The sequence below is a fragment of the Pongo pygmaeus genome, chromosome 17 (genome assembly GCF_028885625.2).
Source record: "Pongo pygmaeus isolate AG05252 chromosome 17, NHGRI_mPonPyg2-v2.0_pri, whole genome shotgun sequence".
NCBI classification, from domain to species: domain Eukaryota; kingdom Metazoa; phylum Chordata; class Mammalia; order Primates; family Hominidae; genus Pongo; species Pongo pygmaeus.
In genome coordinates this window covers 20,417,248-20,438,487 of record NC_072390.2, presented here as the reverse complement: position 1 = coordinate 20,438,487, position 21,240 = coordinate 20,417,248, and the positions used below count along the sequence as shown (strand labels likewise).

Sequence of the window (21,240 nt, the reverse complement as noted above, 5' to 3'; positions counted from 1 at the left end):
AATTATTATAGATGCAAAATTTCTAATAAAAATAGTGGCAAGTAAAACTCAGCAACAGATTAAAAAGATTATTATACCTCATGATCAAGTAGGATTTATCTCAGGGATGCAAAGATACTTCAACATATGCAAATCAATTAATGTAATACATCATATCAACAAAAGAAAGAACAAAAACCAAGATCATTTTGATCCTGAAAATCATTTGATAAAATTTAATATCCCCTCATGACAGAAACCCTCAAAACTATAGAAGAAACATACCTCAACATATAAAAGCTATATATGACACTCACATTGTATGATACTAAATGGGGAAAAATGAAAAGCTTTTCCTAAGATTGAGAACATGAAAAGGATGCACACTTTCACCACTGTTAATTCAACATATGGCAGCTAGAGCAATTAGACAAGATAAAAAAATAAAAGGCAACCAAATTGGAAAGGAAGAAGTCAAATTAGCTTTGCTTGCAGATGATGTGCTCTTTATTTGGAAAATCCTAATTCACTAAAACACTATTAGAACTCATAAATTTAGTCAAGATATAGGATTAAAAAGCTAGCAGTGTTTCTATATGCCAACAGTGAACAATGTGAAAAAGAAATGAAGAGAGTAATCCCATTTACGATAGCCACAAATTAAAATAAAATACCTAGGAATTAACCAAAGAAATTAAAGATCTCTACAGTGAACACTATAAAACACTGATGCAAGAAATTTAAAAAGACAAAAAAGAAAATATATTTTTTGTTCATAAGTCAGTATTTTTAGTGTCTATACTGCCCAATCCAATCTACAGACTTAATGCAACCCTATCAAAACATCAATGATATTCTTCACAGAAATAGGAAAAACAATCCTATAAAGCGGACAGAACCAAAAAAGACTCAGAAGAGCCAAAGGTCTTGCAAGAAAAAATTTTGCCTTTATGTGGCTGGCTTATTTTTCTTAACATATGACCTCCAGTTCCATCCATGTTGTTGCAAACAACAGGATCTTATTATTTATAAGTGAAAAGTACTCCTTTGTGTATATGTACATTGGCTTTATCCATTCATCTGTTTTTGATAGACACTTTGGTTACTTCTAAATCTTGGCTAATGTAAACAATGCTGTGTGAAAGGAAAATAAATCTTTGAACCCCCAAATCACGAAGCTAAAGGGAAAAGTCAAGCTGGGAACCGCTTAGGGCAAATGTGCCTCCCATTCTATTCAGTCATCCCTCTCTGCTCACTGAGATAAATGCAGACCTGATTGCCTCCTTTGGAAAGGCTAGTCAGAAACTCAAAAGAATGCAACCGTTTGTCTCCCACCTACCTATGACCTGGAAACTCCCTCCCTGCTTCAAGTTGTCCCACCTTTCCAGACTGAACCAATGTACAACTTACACATACTGATGTCTCATGTCTCCCTAAAATGTATAAAACCAAGCTGTGCCCTGACCTCTTGAGGCTGTGTCATAGGTGTGCATCCCTAACTTTGGCAAAATAAACTACCTAAATTGGATGAGACCTGTCTCAGATATTTTGTGTTCACAGCTACAATAAAAATGGAGGTGCAAATATCTCTCTGATGTCCTGATTTCCCTTCTTTTATGTACATACCTAGAAGCGGGGTTGCTAGGTAGTATAGTAGCTCTATTTTTTTTTTTTGAGGAACCTCTAAACTGTTCTCCATACTAGCTGTAATAATTTACATCCCCACCAAGAGAGAACTAGAGTTCCCTTTTCTCCACATACTCACCAGCATTTGTTATTGCCTGACTTTTGGAGAACAGCCATTGTAACTGGGATGAGATAACATCTCACTGTCATTTTGATTTGCATTTCTCTGATGATCACATGTTGAGCACCTTGTCACATGCACTGTTATTTGTATGTCCTCTTTTGAGAAATGTCTATTCACATTTTTTGCTCATTTTTAATCAGATTATTAAATTTTATCCTATAGAGTTGTTTGTGTGCCTTACATAATCTGGTTATCAGTTTTTTTTCTGATGGGCCATTTGCAAATATTTTCTTCCATTTGGTATGTTGTCTCTTCACTTTGTTGATTGTTTCACTTGCTGTTTAAAAGTTCTTTAACTTGATGTGATTCCATTTGTCCATTTTTGCTTTGGTTGCCTGTGCCAGCAGGGTATTATTCAAGACATCTTTACCCCATTTAATTTCCTGGTGAGTTTCTACAATGTTTTCTTAATAGTACTTTCATAGTTTTAGGTCTTAGTTAAGTCTCTAATCCATTTTAACTTTTTAATATAGTAAGAGATAGGGGTCTAGCTTCATTCTTCTGAATATGGATATTTAGTTTCTGTAGCATAATTTATTCAATAAATTCCTTTCCTCAATATATATTCTTGAAACCGTTGTCAAAAATAGATTTGCTATAGCTATATGGATTTATCTCTGCATTCTCTCTACTGTTTCACTGATCAATACCATGCTGTTTTAATTACTATAGCTCTGTAGTATCATTTACAGTCAAATACTATGATTCCTCCAGTTTCTTTTGCATGTTCTCACACATTTGCTGGAGCTAAAAATTAAATTAATTCAGTTCATGGAGGGAGAGAGAATTGTTACCAGAGGCTGGAAAGTATAGTGGGGGGTTGGTGGGAAGTGGGGAAGGTTAATGAGCACAAAAATAATTAGAATAAGATTTAGTAGTTGCTAGTACAACAGAGTAACTGTAGTCAAAAGCAGTTTAATTGTATATTTTTAAATAACTAAAGGAATGTAATTAGATTGTAAACAAAGGATTAAATACTTGAAGTAATGAATACACCATTTACCCTGATGTGATTTTTATGCATTTCATGGCTACTTCAAAATATCTCATGTAACTCATAGATATATATAGCTACTACTACGTACTCACAAAAATTAAAAAATAAAATTTAAAAATAAAAAAGTATATATAAATTTAAGTTGCAAAGCTTAAAAAAAGACCACTGGTCTTCATTTCTTCATGATATATGAACTTAACACCATGTTGATCACATTGCCTTTGTGGGAATTCCAAAACACAGTTAAGAATTTGTACTACTTCAGTTGCTGTAGCTTTATCCATGCCAAAAGCATGTAGAAGAGAAGGAAAATTTTATTACATGTGCCCAGCACAGCCTTATCTTCTCTCAATACAGCATGGTACAACCAGGAGAAACTCCCAACTCTACGTTTCTTCCTCAGGAGAGAAAGAAGTGTGGAGTATGTGTCCACATCTCTGGTTTCCGAGGGGCTATCCAAAGATGGGGTTTGGCTTCCCTGACAGAGTGCTGAAGGAAATGGTGGTATACTCTGGATGATGGCTATACATATTTTACATCAATGTAAGAAGCAATCCTAAAAATTATATCAGAACTAAAGAGACCACAAATGTTCAACAATTGTCAAAAAGAGAAATATTGGAGGCATACACCCTGATTTTAAAAACCTATTATAAAGTTATAGTAATCAAAATAGTTTATAACCGGATTAAAAAGAGACAATACCAGTGAAACAGAACAGAGCACATCAATAATCCCTTGCATATATTATCAAATGAAGAGTAATCTGCACATCCATATTCACTGTAGCATTATTTACAGAAGCAAGTAAGTGGAAAGAACCAACTTAATAAATGAATAAAGACCATTTCAAATATACAAATAATTAAATATTATTCAGCTTTTTAAAAGCAGAAAATGTTGTTATATTCACAATAAATACATTTTTAAGACTTTATGTGCAAGAAGCCAGGCACAAAAAGACAAATACTATACAATTTTACTTATGTAAGATACCTAAAGTAGTTAAACTCCTAGAAACAGAAAACAGACTGAACTGTGTCAGGGGCTAAGTGGAGAAAATGGGTAGTTGTTGTTTCATGGACAACCTGTTAGGACACAAAGCAACTCTTATTCTTTTTAACTTTTAAGTTTGGGATTATATGTACAGGTTTGTTATATAGGTAAACTTGTGTCATGGGGGTTTGTTGTAAGATTATTTTTTCACCAAGGTATTAAGCCTAGTACATATTAAAGATTGAATCATACAATGTATCCTTTCTTACCACATGGAATAAAACTAGAAATCAAAAGCAGAAGCAAAATTGCCAAATTGAAAAATCTGTGAAACTTAACACACTCTTTAAGATACTCTTCTTTAAGTGTCAGGAGATTTAATATTGTTAAATGACAATACTATCTCCAGTGATATTCAAATTCAATGTAGTCTCAATGAAAATCCAAAAGATACTTTTTGAAGAAATATTTTTTTAAATTATTACATTTACACAGAATTTCAAAGGACCATTGATAGCCCAAACATTCTTAGAAAAAAAGAACAAAATTAGAGGCACCACACTTCCTGTTTTTAGAATAGATTACAAGCTACATAAATAAAAACATTGCGGAACTTGCAGGAAGACAGATGATGGAACAGAATGGAGAACTCAAAAACAAAGCATTGTGTATATGGTCAAATGATCTTCAACAAGGTTGCTATAACAACATATTAAGGAAAAGATAGTCTCTTCAATAAATGGTGTTGGAAAACTCTATATCCACACGGGAAAAATTGAGGTTGGATCCTTCCCCTAAACCATACACAAAAACTGTCTTGAATGAGTTAAATATTTAAATGTAAGAATTATAACTCTACAATTTTTGGAAGAAAATATAGGGAGTGGCTGGGTGTGGTGGCTCATGCCTGTAATCCTAGCACTTTGGGAGCCCAAGGCAGGCATATTACTTGAAGTCAGGAGTTCAAAACCAGCCTGACCAACAGGGTGAAACCCTGTCTCTACTAAAAATATTTTTAAAAATTAGCCAGGTATGGTGGTACATGCCTGTAATCCCAGCTACTCAGGAGGCTGAGGCAGGAGAATCGCTTGAACCCAGGAGCGGAAGGTTGCAGTGAGCCAAGATCATGCCATTGCACTCCAGCATGGACAACAAGAGCAAAACTCCATCTCAAAATAATAATAATATAGGGAGAAAGATTATGACATTGGTCTCAGCAATGTTTTCTTGCATATAACATCAAATACATGAGCAATAAATTTAAAAACACAGAAATATGGGACTACATTAAATTTATCTCTGCACGTTAAACATTTAGTGAAGTAAGCAGAAGAAGAAAAAATAAAAAATTGTATGTTTGACAGAAGTTAACACCCAGAATATATAAACTTTGAAAAATCAACAACAAAAAGTAACATGATTAACAAATGGACAACAGATGAAAATGTTTCTCCAAAGATGAAATAATACACATAGCAATTACTGAAAACATTTCTAGTCTTTAGAAAAATGTAAAGCAAAACCACAATGAGATATTATTGGGCATTAATTAGGATGGCCAATATCAAGCGAACAAAAAATAACAAATGTTGTCAAGAACATAGAGGAATTGAAACCCTTGTGCACTGTTGGTGGGGAAAAAGTGATGCAGTTACTTGAAAAATGTATGGAGATTCCTCAAAAAATAAAGTCATTATATGACCCAGTAATTCCACTTCTGGGCATCTAATCAAAATATGCAGAGTATACTTGAAAGAAATATTTGCACATCCATATTCATTGCAGCAATAGTCACTGTATTCGTTTATTATTGCACTGCTATAAATACCTAAGACTGGGTATTTTTAAAAAAGAGGTTTAATTGGCTCATGGTTCTGCAGGCTGTACAGGAAGCATAGCAGCTTCTGCTTCTGTGGCGTCCTCGAAAAGCTTCCAATCACGGCAGAAAGCAAAGGAGGAGTGAGTCATCTCACATGGTGGGGGCAAGAGCAAGACAGAGTGAGGGCGGGGGTGCCACATGCTTTTTAAAAATAAGATCTCAGGAGAACTCACTCACTACAGCACAGACAGTACCAAAGGGAATGGTGTTAAACCATTCATGAGAAACCAACTCTATGATCCAATCACCTCCCAGCAGGCCCCACCTCCAACATTAGAAACTGCAATCTTAGATGAGATTTAAATGGGAACCCAGATCCAAACTATATCATTTACAAAAGACAAAAAGGGAAAAAACTCAAACGTTCTTCAATGAATAGGTAATTTTTAAAGATGTGCCTTATATATACAATGAAATATTCTTTTTTTTTTGAGACAGAGTCTCGCTCTGTCGTCCAGGCTGGAGTGCAGTGGCACAGCCTCGGCTCACTGCAAGCTCTGCCTCCTGGGTTCACACCATTCTCCTGCCTCAGCCTCCTGAGTAGCTGGGACTACAGGTGCCCTCCACCACGCCCGGCTAATTTTTTGTATTTTTAATAGAGACGGGGTTTCACCGTATTAGCCAGGATGGTCTCTATCTCCTGACCTCGTGATCCGCCTGCCTCGGCCTACCAAAGTGCTGGGATTACAGGAGTGAGCCACCGCGCCTGGCCACAATGAATTATTCTTTAGCCTCAAATGAAAATATCTTGTCAGATGCTACAATAAGAATAAATCTTAAAGCCATTATTTTAAGTGAAATAAGACACTAATGAAGTGACAGGGTATGATTCCACTTACATAAGATATCTTATGTCATAAACTTACAGAAACAGGCAGTAGAAAGATGACTGCCTATGGTTGGCGTTGTGAAACCTTTGTGGAGCCAAAGATCAAGGAGGGTCATTTGGAAAAAGCAGGCCCTCACCCAGGTGGCAAACTCAAGAGCCCATGGACATGGCTACAGACAAGGAAATGGTGCACCAAACTTGGTCTTACTGAGGATCCTGAAGCAGTTCTGCAACCTGTCTCAAACTCCTCTCAGCTATAGTCCAGAAATAGTCTTCCCATCAAGAGAGATGCAGGAAGACATACCCAGCCATGGCCCTAGAGGCAGGTCTGTAGATCTTGGCCTCAGCTGTGGTCCTGGAAGCAGCCCTGTAACTCAGTTCTAGCCCTCACAGCCACAGTCCATGGCCAGTTATAGGCACCTAGTTAGAGACCTGTGAAAACTGCTTCCAGGTAGCTAGTAGAAGACAAACCCATTCATACACCTGGTATTTGGCCCATCATATGCAGACAAATTTCAAAACCCTACCCTAGTGCCTGCTGTATAGATTAATGCCCACAAGGAAATCTCTACCCTAGTGCCTGCTATATAGATTAATGTCCTAAAGGAAATCTAATCTTTCCAGGTCCCAAAAAGAATCCACGACATCAAAGGCAGACCCCACAGTGACCCAGCAGCACCCTTGTGACTCAGCTTTACAACCCTTCTTCTCTGCAACCCCAGAGGTAATGTCGTCAACCTGGAAACCCAACAAAAGGAGATCTTTACCTGCCAAAAACAGTTTACAGAAACTGTAACCATTGTTAGATCCTTCAAATGTACAGAAACAGGGCTGCTTCAGGGACCACAGCTGAGGTCAAGGTCTGTAGGTCTGCCTCCAGGGCCATGGGTAGTTATACTGTGCCACTCTCAATGCTTCTACCTTAACATATTACTGAAAGTTTGTATCAGAACAATTAGGCAAGGAAAGGAGAACAAGGCTCTCCAGTTTGGAAAAGAAGTAAAAATGTCACTGTTTGTAGATGATATGATCATACATATGTATATAAAACCTTAGAGTACAACAACAAAAACTGTTTGAACTAATAAATGCATTTATTAAAGTATCAGGATAATCAACATATAAATACTTGTGGAGTTTTTTGAGACAGGGTGTCACTCTGTTGCCCAGGCTCACCTCAAACTGCTGGGCTCAAATGATCCACCTGCCTCAGCCTCTGAAAGCACTGAGATTACAGAAATGCGGCACTGCACCAGGCTCAGCATACAAATATTTGTTGCATTTCCATACAGTAACAACAAACTTTCCACAAAAAAAGAAACAATTTTTATTTACAATTATATAAAAGAAATTTAATCAAAATAAATTTAACTGATGATATAAAAAATTTATACACTAAATACAGTAAGATATTGATGACAGACATTAAAGCAGACCCAAATAAATAGAAACATATTCCACTGGAATAATTAATACTGTCAAAGTACCATATTATCCAAAGTAATCTACGGATTCAAAGTTTTCGTGGAATTTTTCACAGTAATAGAAAATAAAATTGTAAAATTTAAGTGTGACCTAAAACAACTTGAAATAACCTGAGCAATACTGAAAAAGAAAGCTGGGGGCATCATACTTTCTAATTTCAAACTTTATTTAAAGGTTATAGTAATGAAAAGAGTGTGGTATGTGCATAAAAACAGATACAAAAACCAATGGAACACAATAGAGAGCCCAGAAGCAATCCATGCATACAAGGTCAACTAATCTTTGACAAGAGCACCAAGAATATACAATGCAGAAAGAATAGTCTTGTCAATACACGGTGCCAGAAAACCTGGATATCCACAAGCAAAAGAATTAGATTATTTTCTTTGACCATACCCTAAAATTAACTAAAAATAAAAGACTTAAATGTAAGACATAAAACCTTAAAACTCCTGAAGAAAACATATTGGAAAACCTTGTTGATATTGGTCTTGGCAACAGCTTTTTGGATATAACACCAAAAGCATAACATTGAAAGAAAATATAAACAAGTGGGACTGCATCAAAGTAAACAGCTTCTGCACAGGAAAGGAAAAAAAAATTTTTTAAACCTTACAGGATAGAAAAATATTTGCAAGCCATGTATAAGAAGTTAATATCCAAAATGTGTAAGAAACTTCTGCAATTCAAAGCAAAACAATGATGATGATAACCTATTCAAAAATAGACAAAAGATTATTTTTCCCCAAAGAAGACATACACATACAAGGCAAATCCTGTATGCTGTCAGTGAGATGTAAATTGATAAAGTCATCATAAAAACCAATAAAAAATAAAAATAGAAGTATCATATAATCCAGTAATATCACTTCTAGGCATACTACTACCAAAGGAAATAAAATTAGCACCTTGAAGAAGTATCTTCAGCCCCCATGTTCATTGTAGTATTGTTTACAACAGACAAAATATGCTGTGTGTGTGTGTGAGTGTGTGTACATACACACACACAGGGAAGAATACTATTCAGCCATAAGAGAGAAGGAAATCTAGCCATTTACAACATGGATACACCTGGAGGACATTATGCTAAACGAAATAAGGCAAACAGAGACAAAGATACTGTATGTTCTCAATTAGATGGGGAATCTAAAAATGTAAACTCATAGAAACAGAGAGTAGAAGGGTGGTTGTTAGTGCCTGAGGGTGGGAATATGAGATGTTGTTCAAAGAGTACAAATTTAGTTACAAATTGAGCAAGTCTGAGAAATCTAATGTACATTAGCATTAGATTAGCAAAACAGCATTGTTTATAGTAAGTAATACTGTAACATATGCTTAAAATTTGCCACAACAGTAGACCTTAAGTATACTTACTATAAAAAAAAAGGTTATCTATGTGAGGTAATAGATGTGTTCATCAACCTGACTATATTTTATTTCACAATGTACACACATATCAAATCATTACATTGTACACATTAAATATATAGTTATACAATTTTTATTTATCTGAAAAATCCATGTCACACAAACACAGTCATATAGTAAGTCCTCACTTAATGGTCAAAATAGGTTCTTGAAAACTGTGGGCTTTTTTTTAAATGAAACGACATTGCTATATGCCATTCAAATACCTTTCTTTTGTATCAATTAAACTATGGTAAAATTCATTTTCTTAAACAATATGTTGCTTCACTTACAGTTATAGCTTCTAAGAACTATCAACATTAAGAACTGACTATAAACATATACGATTTATATAGGTATGTGTATGTGTATCACCTTACACATTTATATATATAGATATATATCAATGACACAGTCCCAGCAGGCTCCCTACTAAATAAGACAAACTTATAAGATAATAGTTATTAAAAAATAAGATAATAGATGGCTTAGTATTTGCTTAGCAAGGTTCTAAGCTCATTAATGACACAGGGCATTTAAAAAATCTAGAAGGTGAGTAGATACTCACCTTCTATCAGTGGTGTCCAACCAACTCTTTGAATGAGAGGACTTTTTGCTTATCTGTGGTGATGAATATCATGAAAACTGCACGAACCTTTTTTCTTTTAGCACATCAGCTATCATTAGTGTTCGTGTGTTTTATGTGTGGCCCAAGTCAACGCTTCTTCTTCCAATGTGGCCCGGGGAAGCCAAAAGGTTGGACACTCATTCTTTAAACTATAATTTGAAAATTTGCACATATAGAGTTTAAATTACAAATCTCAGTTTATTCTAAAGCAGTAACACTTTGAGGTAAAATAATATTACATTTTTTCATATTTAGAAAAATGCTTATTGTTCTGATAAAATTGCTGAGTAAGGATTTTTGTAGAATCACATTTGCAACCTCTACAGGATTAAAAATTATTAAGCAGAAAAGATGCAACATCTGTCCCTGGTGTTCCTGGGATTTCTGAACCAAATCCCAGTATGTCCCCTACTCACCTTACACATTTTAGACATGATGCAAAAAGAATATCTGAAAAAGATACTTTAACATAGAACTCCTCAAAAATACAAATATTCCTATGTATCCAAAACCAATGGAAAAGCAGACAGATCATGCAGCCCTTTGTAAGTGATAAAGTGGACACTGGGTCTCACTGTAAACTTGAAGGGAGATCACTAAAGAAAAAAAAAATTCTTAGAAAATTTAAGAGCATGAGACAGAAGATGTCCCTATCTGTGAATATGAAAACAAAACAAAACAAAAAACACAACCTTTTCAGAAATTATTTTCATTGGAGCAAAGCTTCCCAAACTACATTTTCTTTTTTCTTTTTGAAAATTCACATTTCCAAGTGATTTTTTTTTATTATACTTTAAGTTCTAGGGTACATGTGCACAACGTGCAGGTTTGTTACATATGTATACATGAGCCATGTTGGTGTGCTGCACCCATTAACTCGTCATTTACATTAGGTATATCTCCTAATGCTATCCCTCCCCCCTCCCCCCACCCCACGACAGGCCCCGGTGTGTGATGTTCCCCTTCCTTTCCTTCTTGACCTTTGGTCCCCTTGTCTGTGTCACCTCCTTCATTCACCCTCACCTACTTGGGGGTTTGGCTACCGTCTCAACTATCTTCAAATTGTAAGGCTCTTTTCTTTGCTCCAGACAGGTGACCAGGTCTGGTTAGAGATAGTAACACTTGTTTTATTAAAAAAAAAAAAAAAATGACTGTTGCTGGGGATTCTCCAATTACCAACCTAGTACTATGCTAAGCAGAAAAGAGAAATTACAAATGATTCTAGAAAATTAATCCAAAAATTGTTTCCTGACAGAATCTTTAGAATATTTAAGTATTTTAAATCTGCAGGTTCTAAGTTCCACTACCCAGTACTACCGAATCAAAAATAAGTGGTACAAGGCCGGGAATGGTGGCTCACGCCTGTAATCTCAACACTTTGAGAGGCCGAGGCAGGACGACTGCCTGAGCTCAGGAGTTCAAGACCAGCCTGGGCAACATGGCAAAACCCTGTCTCTACTAAAATACAAAAAATTAGCCAGGTGTGGTGGTGCATGCCTGTAGTCTCAGCTACCTGGGAAGCTGAGGCAGAAGTGCTTGAACCCAGAAGGCAGAGGTTGCAGTGAACCAAGACTGTGCCACTGCACTCCAGCCTGGGTGACAAAGTGAGACTCCGTTTCCAAAATACATAAATAAATAAATAAGTGGTACAAAATGAATGTAAAGGTGTGGGAAACAATATTTTATGTCATTCAATTTCTAAAACTACCACTAATCTAGAGTAAAGGAAACAAATTAGCTCAAAAAAAGAGAAGGTTTATGTAAAGATGAATCATCTTAAAGATTTTCTTTCTGGCTGGGCATGGTGGCTCACACCTGTAATCCTAGCACTTTGGGGGGCCCAGGCGGGTGGATCACCTGAGGTCAGGAGTTCGAGACCAGCCTGGCCAACATGGTGAAACCCTGTCTCTACTAAAAATACAAAAAATTAGCCAGACGTGGTGGTGGGTGCCTGTAATCCCAGCTATTCAGGAGGTTGAGGCAGGAGAATCGCTTGAACCCAGGAGGTGGAGGTTGCAGTGAGCCAAGATTGCGCCATTGCACTCCAGCCTGGGTAACAAGAGCGAAACTCTGTCTCAATTAAAAAAAAAAAAAAAAAGATTTTCTTTTTTACACTAGCAAACTCCCATTTTTTCTTGAAGAAAAGAACTGAAATTAATTCATGCAAAGCAGAAGCTCTCATGAGACAGTCTACGAAGAAAGAAAATAAAACTCTGAGGGAGAATTAGGAATTATGTATTAAAGTTATTCTCACCCAGGGAGACCAGGTTTCTGTAGTTCTCCAACATCACATCTCTATATAAATTCTGCTGGGCAGGGTCCAGGCATTTCCACTCTTCTGGAGAGAATTCTATGGCCACATCCCTGAATGTTAAGAGTTCCTGAAAACACATATATTAAGTGACAGAGTTCTTAATTTGACTAGAGATGAAATGAGTTAAAATAACTAGTTCTGACTTATGTGGCTGACTAGGATTATCTGATAAAATAACTTTTAACACAGTAATGTTCTCTAAAGCATTCTATAACTCTGAGGGAAAAGGATGCCACGCGAGCAATTTCTGCTGCTGCAATGGAAATATGAGCTGCACTGACCTACCCCTACCAAAACCAAGCAGAGCAGGCCCTATGACCTCCTTCTGGAACAACGGGTGAACTCACCTCTCATTAAAGTATCTGGAAGCCCTCATGTTTGACCCCGGCCTCACCACAGAATCATGCGAGGAACTTAATTTAAAAAACAGGGATGTTTTCACCCAGAACAATAGACAGGATCTCTGGGGAGGGCACAGGTGATGGTCTCTCTTCAAACTCTCCATGTGATCCTATTGAAAGACTGCGCTGAGAGGCACTTAACTAAGCACTGCCTCTCAAGCTTCAATGTGCATATAAATTATTTGGTATTCTAGGCCTCACTGTTACAAAATTTTGCAGGTTTAAAAAGGGTCCATGAATTAGCTTCTTATAACAAGTCTCCTGTTAATGCTGATATTCCTCCTCCTAGACTCATTATAGTACCACTCAGCTAGAGAAAGCAGGCACACACAGAATCCCTTATCCCAACACCCTTATCACAACACACATATCCTTCATCCAAAGAAAAGACCACCAATCATCATCCTGAAACTTGGCACTCTCTGCAGGCCCTTTTACATAGTTTACACAGGCTGGAGATAATGGCAACGTCTGAGTAAGTCTGCAGCTGAAAAACATGTGCACAAGCATTAATGCAATGTTTATGGAGCATGTACTATGTGCTCAGGAGTATGTCACAGAGCACTGTGCTGGGAAGCTCACATTATGTGTTAATTCTCATAACAGGTTTCTGTAGAGGTGGGTACTAATTGTCCCACACTTCCCAGGATTTAAATGCAGGGCCTGGCATTTCTATTTCTTCTGTTTTCCTATCACTGATTTTAAAAATAAAATGTATAGAATAATAGCTCATTTTAGACAGATGGAGAGATACAGAAAGGAACTGTTAATTGCAATTCAGTGTTTGTATTTACTTTGAGACTTGTGAAGAAATCATTGAAACTGCAGGAATGGAGAACAGGTTGCTGGATGGGATGTCTCTAGAAACACTGGTTGTAATTTTTTTTTTTTTTTTTAAGACGGAGTTTCGCTCTTATTGCCCAGGCTGGAGTGCAATGGTGCGATCTCGGCTCACTGCAACCTCCGCCTCCCAGGTCCAAGCAATTCTCCTGCCTCAACCTCCCAAATAGCTGGGATTACGGGTGCCCACCACCGCGCCCGGCTAATTTTTAGTATTTTTAGTAGAGCCGGGGTTTCATCATGTTGGCCAGGCTGGTCTTGCTCTCCTGACCTCAAGTGATCTGCCCGCCTTGACCTCCCAAAGTGCTGGGATTACACGCATGAGCCACCACACCCGGCCTAATTTTTTAAAAAAGAATTTAAGGCCCCAAAGTATATAGTTTTTCCCCTTTTATCTCCTTTTGGGTTTCGGGAAATTGTGAGCACCAGCTGTGGAGAGGCAGTAGGGGTAGTCACTCCAAACTCTGATCTCCTCTAGGCAGTTCTGTGAGAGATTTCAGTGTGGGATCAGACCTGGAAAAAGTTTAGCAGTAGAGGGTGGATCTGCGCAGGGTTGGGACAGATCTCCATGCTGCTAAGAATTTTCAGTTTTGTCTTTTCTAAGCCTGACCAAGAGAAATCTGATTTTCAGAGTTTGTGCAATTTTAATCTATTTTAGCCACTTCCCTATTTTGTAACATATGATAAGAAAGAATTTAACCAAAACCCTTACGTTTTCCTAGAGCAATTATATTAGAAGGTAAATATTTATTCTTAGCAAGGTAAAAACAATACAAATAATAACTTCTCTTCTGTCCATGAACAGACCTTCAGTTGGTGGCATCAAAACTCAAAACAAGGGATGTGACCCAAATGAAGCTTAAGTCTCCTCTACACCTTCCATCTTTGTGCTTAACACACGATGCTGAATTCAACTACTTATTCATGTGCTCTAGATTGCAAGTTCCTTCATGGTAGGGACCATGACTGCTTCATCTCTTTTTCTAATGACATATGAAATAGAAGCAATTAGCTTATTGACCAGTTTGAGTCTCCAGATCTCCTCATTTTTCACCAAAGAACCAGAAAACTGAAGCAACTCCCATCTGGGTACAAATCAAGGAAATTATTTCTGTGAGGCGAGGAAAAAATCCTGGCTGAGCCACTTATCTTCCTCTAAAATGCGGGCAGAATTAAACCTTGTAGTCAGACTGACCCCAATTTGCACAGAACATCCTCAAATGTCTCCAAAATTCACAGGTGCTGGGTGAGTGTCCCCAGTGACTATGGGCTGACGCCTCCATAATGATCCTGAGGCAGGAGACACTCAGGCTTTGTGGGGTGCAAATATTATAGAAAATGGTTCTGCCCTGGTGGAGCGGCAGATCCCAAATCTAGCTGTAATATCCCCTGTCCCTGACCAGCTAAGTCTGAGGTAAGGGGAAGAACAAAAATACTCTACTCCACTAACAGTTTACAGGGAGGCACAGTTGTGATTATGGCTCTGGTTATTTTGTAGCTCTGATCTCCCACTGCTAAGGTGCTTGTTTAACTTACAGGATTCTGTTGACACCAGAAGCCTCTCACAGAGCTGCAGCAGGTCACTGGACAAGATCTGGAAAACTCAAAGGGCTCCACTCTGAAATTGACACTTAAGATGTCTATGTTGACCTCTCATGATGCAGAAAATGTCTTCTGTGAGTTTTCTGTATGTCTTCAACCCAAAGTCTGGCCCTGTCTTGTGAATCCCAGGCAGAAGCCAGCTTTTATGTGCTGATTCTAGGTGGGATCAATGTGCCTCTGCATTCTTGGGGGTTACAGCAAGCAGAGTAAAACCAGAGGAAAGATCCTCTCATGGAGGCTCCCTCAATACCTTTTCTTCTCTCAAATCCCAGGACATAAATTCAGAATCTGGAGCTGCACATTTAGGTCTTGAAGGGCTGATGAGCGGTGGCACATGTGTGGGCATTTGGGCAAGGGGAGGTGGGAGGGAGTTGAAGTTTTCAGGTTTAATTAATGCACATGTGTGATCCTAATTGGGTTTATGGGCCCCATGATCTCTGAATCAGTGTCAGATGTGAAGATGCCAGGAGCACTAACGGAGGTGGAATACTTGACTGCTGTCCTAAAAAGTTATTTTTGTAAAAATCTACTCTACCTGCTCTAGAAGGGACTGTAGATGCCAAAGACAGACCATTCTGTTTGAAGATCTGGGGGGCACTTTGCTGCACAATTGTGGGTTGTGACTGGAATCCTGAGAAAGAAAGTTCCCTCTAAAGTGAAGCCTGGTGGGCACCTTGTGTATAACATGTAGTAATGCTGGACAGTGTGGAAAACATAACTGAAAGCAAACTAATTTCCGACCCTAAAAAACTCTCCATCGGCCAGGCGCGGTGGCTCACGCCTGTAATCCCAGCACTTTGGGAGGCCGAGACGGGCGGATCACGAGGTCAGGAGATCGAGACCATCCTGGCGAACACAGTGAAACCCCGTCTCTACTAAAAATACAAAAAAAAAAAAAAATTAGCCAGGCATGGTGGTGGGCGCCTGTGGTCCTATCTACTCGGGAGGCTGAGGCAGGAGAATGGCATGAACCTGGGAAGCAGAGCTTGCACTGAGCCGAGATCGCACCTGGGCGAGACTCTGTCTCAAAAAAAAAAAAAAAACTCTCCACCATAACAAAACAGCAAGAAAACTGTTTTGTTATATAATTAAACTAAAATGTGATGTGCATCACAGGCAATATACTAAGAGATTGCAAACAGAGAAAGGTCAACATAATTAGTACTCAAGTGTACCATTTGTCATACACAGCTTATTATAATTTGGGATGTCATCTGGGTTTTCTAATTGGTAATGTTTAAAGGAAAAATAAACTTCCCTCATCTTCATGACACGAGGTAGTGTTGCAATGTGGAGTTAGACACCTGCTGAAGGCAGCCTTCTACTCTTCTACAGAAACTGTGGGATAGGGTGTATAAACTTGCTATTTACATTTCAAAGCAATAGTTTCCAGGTCCTAGATTAAGACAATTCTGAGTCACACACACACACACACACACACACACACACACACAACCAAATGACCTATTTAACTGATAAAAATGATTTACATATATTTCAAAGAAGTAGAGAAAAGTTTTCAAACTAAATGCTTTAAGAAAAGAGAGACGAGCAAAAATTCTTCCCTCATTTTAAAGAGAAAGCATTAAGCTGTTTCTTTCTAATTTGTATTTGCTCCTACAACAGCTGGGTCTAAAGACATGGTCTTGAACTCATTAACATCTGACTTCTAGTAGGCACTGGATTCAGGCACTGGAGGGATGGCCTTGGGCACACTGTGTACACATGAAAGAGGATTTGTGGGGAAGAAAAAAGCAGAAAAGAGAAAGATGCTATCAAGAATTATGGGTGGGGATGCAGGGCAGAACTGATTAAGGAACTGGTTTGTGCTACAGATACAGGCTCAGGCAGCGCCATGCTCTGTGTTCATACAGTCAGAAGAGATTATGAGCAGGTAGTCCAAGAAACCCGGGCTGGTGAGAAAAAAACAGGTTTCCGATAGAGATTCAGTGTCTAGAGTTGAGATAAGCCAGGAGTCTTCTAGGCACCTGTGTATGTTCTTGGCAGAAAACTCCAGGAGGAAAGCTATTGTGAGCACAAGTCCTGAGGGTAAAACCTTGTCGTGGGAGGAGTGTGGCCAGATCAATTTTTAGTGGGTATGTTCAGGAGTGGGTTAGAAGCATATGGGGGCTGGCAGCAGGGTCAGGGGAGAGAATAGGTTCTCAGAGCTCCTTCATTCTAAGCTCTCGTTCCCTCTCACGGTAGGAGGAGACCTGGAATTACAGGACAATGCACAGGGTGATAACAAGCCTGTGTGCAGAACAAAGCCTCACTTCCCTCAGACACCTGGAGTCTCCTTGTAGACCAGGCCCCAGTGATGTCTTTCTTCTGACACAAAACATAAGGAGTTTGCTGAACACCAACCAATCATCCAACACCAACTAGCTGTCCAACAACTCAATTCCAACACCACCCAGAGTCAGCATAGATCCCACAAGTTCAGGGCTAAGTCCCATAACACTGTCGCCATTGCCGATGCCAGTCACATGCCTCTGGATACCCATCTTTATTTCTCGACTACTTCCTACAAATCAAGGGCTTCCACATTCCCCTCCTCAAGCTCAATAATTTGATAGAACTATTCACAGAACTCAGCAAAGCATTGTACTTACATATACCAGTTTATTATTGAAGATACAGCTCAGGAACAGCCACATGGAAGAGATGCATAGGGCAAGAAAAAGTGGTGGTGAAAGCTGGGGCAGGTAGGTAATTCTGCTAAATAGCTGTGACAAAAAATTCCTCATGCTTTTTGTTCTCCGAAATCAGCTTAATGAAAAGAGACACCTTTCCCATTATGACTTCAATAATACTCTCTCTTTTTTTTTTCTAAACCTATCACAGAGTCAGACATGGACCACACATTTCCATTTTTTTCTCATAAACAATTGGCTGAACAATTTCATCTTCAGCGGTCAAAAAAAAAAAAAAAGCCTATTTGTTCAGATTCCTGAACTTTGACCCATTCTCAGCCTGATTCAACATTCAATCTCTCTTTATTAATCTCCTAAGAACAAGCTGACTTCAGGGTTGAACACTCTGATTTAGAATCTGATTTTGCCACCCTTCATTCTGCCCACCCTCTCTCACCTTCCTTCTAATCTTCTTTGCTCTTTCCAACTTTTTTTAAAAGCCCTTTTCTGTCTATCCTTTGAGATCCAATTTACAGTCAAGCAAGAAAACCGAAGTTGAAATAAGTGAACAAATCTATACAGGGGGACAAACTCAGGGAGTGGCAGTGCTTTCTGGAACAGGGACGTCTGACTCAAGTGTCAAATCAGGCCACCTTATCCCTTGGGACTTTCTCTCACCCCCATACTCCTCACTGAAGTGCTCAATGCCCACCCTCCCAGGAGACACTGCACTGTGCCCCACTCCGCTTTTTGCTTTGCAGGTTCTTGCACTGCCTCCCTGGGGTGGGTTTGTCTCGTCCTTCAGGTTAGTTTCTCTCCCTTCGCGAATATAAGACAATTCAGAAGACAGGAATAGTCTATCTTTTTCTCTGAATACCAGCATCTGATTGGCTGACAAGCAATGTGTTTCCATGGAATGAAAACTGGGGTTGGGGGAAAAAAAAAATCTTAAAAATCCCAATGGGTTCTTTTTTTACAGGAAGGGTAAGCCTGGATATTTCTCTCACCCCCAGGGCATTCAGCTGCTCCTTTGAGAAGCTGCACTCCCATCCCTCAGTGTGTCCTCTGGAAGATTACCAAAGGGCTGATATTCACCAGAACTCCCAAAAGACATGGCTCTGGTTTGTATCTTGGGCCATCTCAAGACAGTTCTAAAACTCAGGACTAGAAAAAGGCCCGAATGTGGCTAAGGAAACATTGCCCCACAAAGTTTCCCAAGGAAAACCTCAATCCCAAGATGTCCTAATAAGGAGTTTGTGCCAAGGGAGGATACAAGGAGAAACAGCAGAAAGATTTTTTACAGTTGAGTGCCAAGGGATTATTTTCTGCTTTTCTCTCATGTGAAATATTTGTAAGTAGAAAACAAGTATTTTACAAATTGCCATCCACTGCTCTGTGAAAAAGTGATTAATTAAAATACTGTTTCTGAAATGTGCAATAAAGGACAAAAATAGTTGACAATGTATGGGAGGGTAGAAGGTGGCTTTGGGGAATGTCAGCAAGAAACCGGAAATTTAAGATTTTACTTCAAGCCAGGTTAGGCTGGCAGAACAGAGTAGTGGATGTGAGACCCTGCTTGCCACACATTTGGAAAATGCAGGCGAAAACCAGTGTCTTTGATAAAAGTTAAAATAATTACATAGCAGTCAATTAGACTGAAGTGGCTCTAGCGGTCTAGGTCGCTATGTAAAAAAAGAAATCTAACTCAAATGCATTTTTTCTAAGTTACTACCTTAGGAGGAAAGGAATTCAAGCTTAAACAACTACAAACCTCCAATTAATCCCTGATTACATAACCAGGAAATTTCCACCCAGACACTCCAAATAAAGCGACTACATAACTGTACCCAATTATTTAATTGTCTTTGCTTCCTCACACACCTTATACAAGCCTTTCTTTCAAGACCTTCTAGTAGCCCCCAAACCACAAACCATTGCTGAGCGCTGTCCCATTAATGAATCACTGTTTACTCATATAAGCTGTCTATGTTTTAATGGTGCCTCAGTCTAATTCTGAACAGGGTAAGGTAGGGACGGTGGACCCCACGGACCACAGCTCCTTCCACGCAGGAACCCTGCACATCGAGTCGGCGTCTTTCCGATGACTTTCGCCTCATCACCTCACAACCTGGGGAAGATGCAGCGCTGCGGGCGCAGAGCTGCGCAGAGGGCTACAGGCTGGGGCCAAAGCCGCCGTGCAGGGACGGGACAGGACGCCCGGAGTCCCTGCACCGGAGGGGACTGAGGGCTGAGCTGCAGAGGACTCGACTCGCAGACTAGGTCCCGCCACCGCCATGTCCCGCCGGTTCCAAGGAGCCCCCTCCCCAGTCTCGGGACGCCCTGCCCCCTACACTCACCATTTCTCGGCTTCAGGGGTGTCCTGGAGTCTTAGCTATAAATCATTCAATGCCAGCAGGTCACACAGCGACGGAGGGAGTGGCAGAATCACCGAAGCCTCCCGGAGCAGAGGACACAAGGTAATGAAGCCCCAACCCCGCGCTCTGGCTGAAGTGAGACAAAGGCCGCGCCAGATCCCAGAAGCCGCCCCTTCCTCCCTGGCTGTGCGCCTGATTGGACAGTTCCCACCCCAGCGCCCTGATTGGATAGTACTGCAGGCACCGCGCCCTCAGGCCTTGCGTGTCAGAAGATGCTACCATACACTGTACGGAATGAGCCGAGAGTGACAGGCTCTTGGCTCCAGTCACTTTCAGTCAGAGCTTTCTGTCTGCGCTGCGCCTGGCTCTGCCCAGGGGTCATTTTTTAACCTTGTGGTGTAGAACGTTATGAAGGTTATGTTCGTTTATAAGACACACACACACACACGTTGTTCACAAATGGAAGCAATATAATGACAATTATTTAATATTTCAGATTTCATAACCTTTCTCGCCGCTGGTCTTTGGAGTGGGACACCTGAGATTTTAAGAGAGAAGCAATCCTCTAAAAAATAAAACGTTAGCTATTGTGAATTTTAAATGTTTTATTAGCCAGATCAAAAATAGTAGTAAAAAGAGTCCGGACACGGTGGCTCACGCCTGTAATCCCAGCACTCTGAGAGGCCAGAGGTCAGAAGTTCGAGACCACTCTGGCCAACATAATGAAGCCCTGTCTACTAAAAATACAAAAATTAGCCAAGCGTGGTGGTGCACGCCTGTAATCCCAGCTGCTTGGGAGGCTGAGGCAGGAGAATCGCTTGAACCCAGGAGATGGAGGTTGCAGTGAGCTGAGTTTGTGCCACTGCACTGTAGCCTGGGTGACAGAGCAAGACTCCATCTCAAAAATAATAGTAATAATAAAAAGAAACAAGTGAAATTGTTTGTAATACTGTTTAAGCCATTATATCCAAAATATTATTTTTCATGTGTGGTCAACAAATAATTATAAATATTTTGGATCTAAATCTTTTAAACTCACTCTGTATTTTATGTTTGCAGCACATT

General features: G+C 39.4%; 1 protein-coding gene across 3 annotated transcripts in view; it reads right to left on the bottom strand.

Moving 5' to 3' along the window:
• ZNF519 (zinc finger protein 519) overlaps positions 1-20,373 on the bottom strand; it is a 29,855-nt gene extending 9,482 nt beyond the window's left edge. Inside the window, exons 1-2 of one of the 3 annotated variants that reach the window (XM_054461333.2) lie at positions 20,158-20,373; positions 12,265-12,391 (exon numbers count right to left, since the gene is read on the bottom strand). In XM_054461333.2, coding sequence (XP_054317308.1) covers positions 12,265-12,391; positions 20,158-20,160 — 130 coding nt within the window. In that variant the 5' untranslated portion in view covers positions 20,161-20,373. Of the gene's footprint in view, positions 1-1,744; positions 4,189-12,264; positions 12,392-20,157 lie in introns of those variants that run through there. The other 2 variants (XM_063653338.1, XM_063653339.1) reach the window with 2 other exon arrangements.
• Between the last annotated feature and the right edge of the window lie 867 nt (positions 20,374-21,240).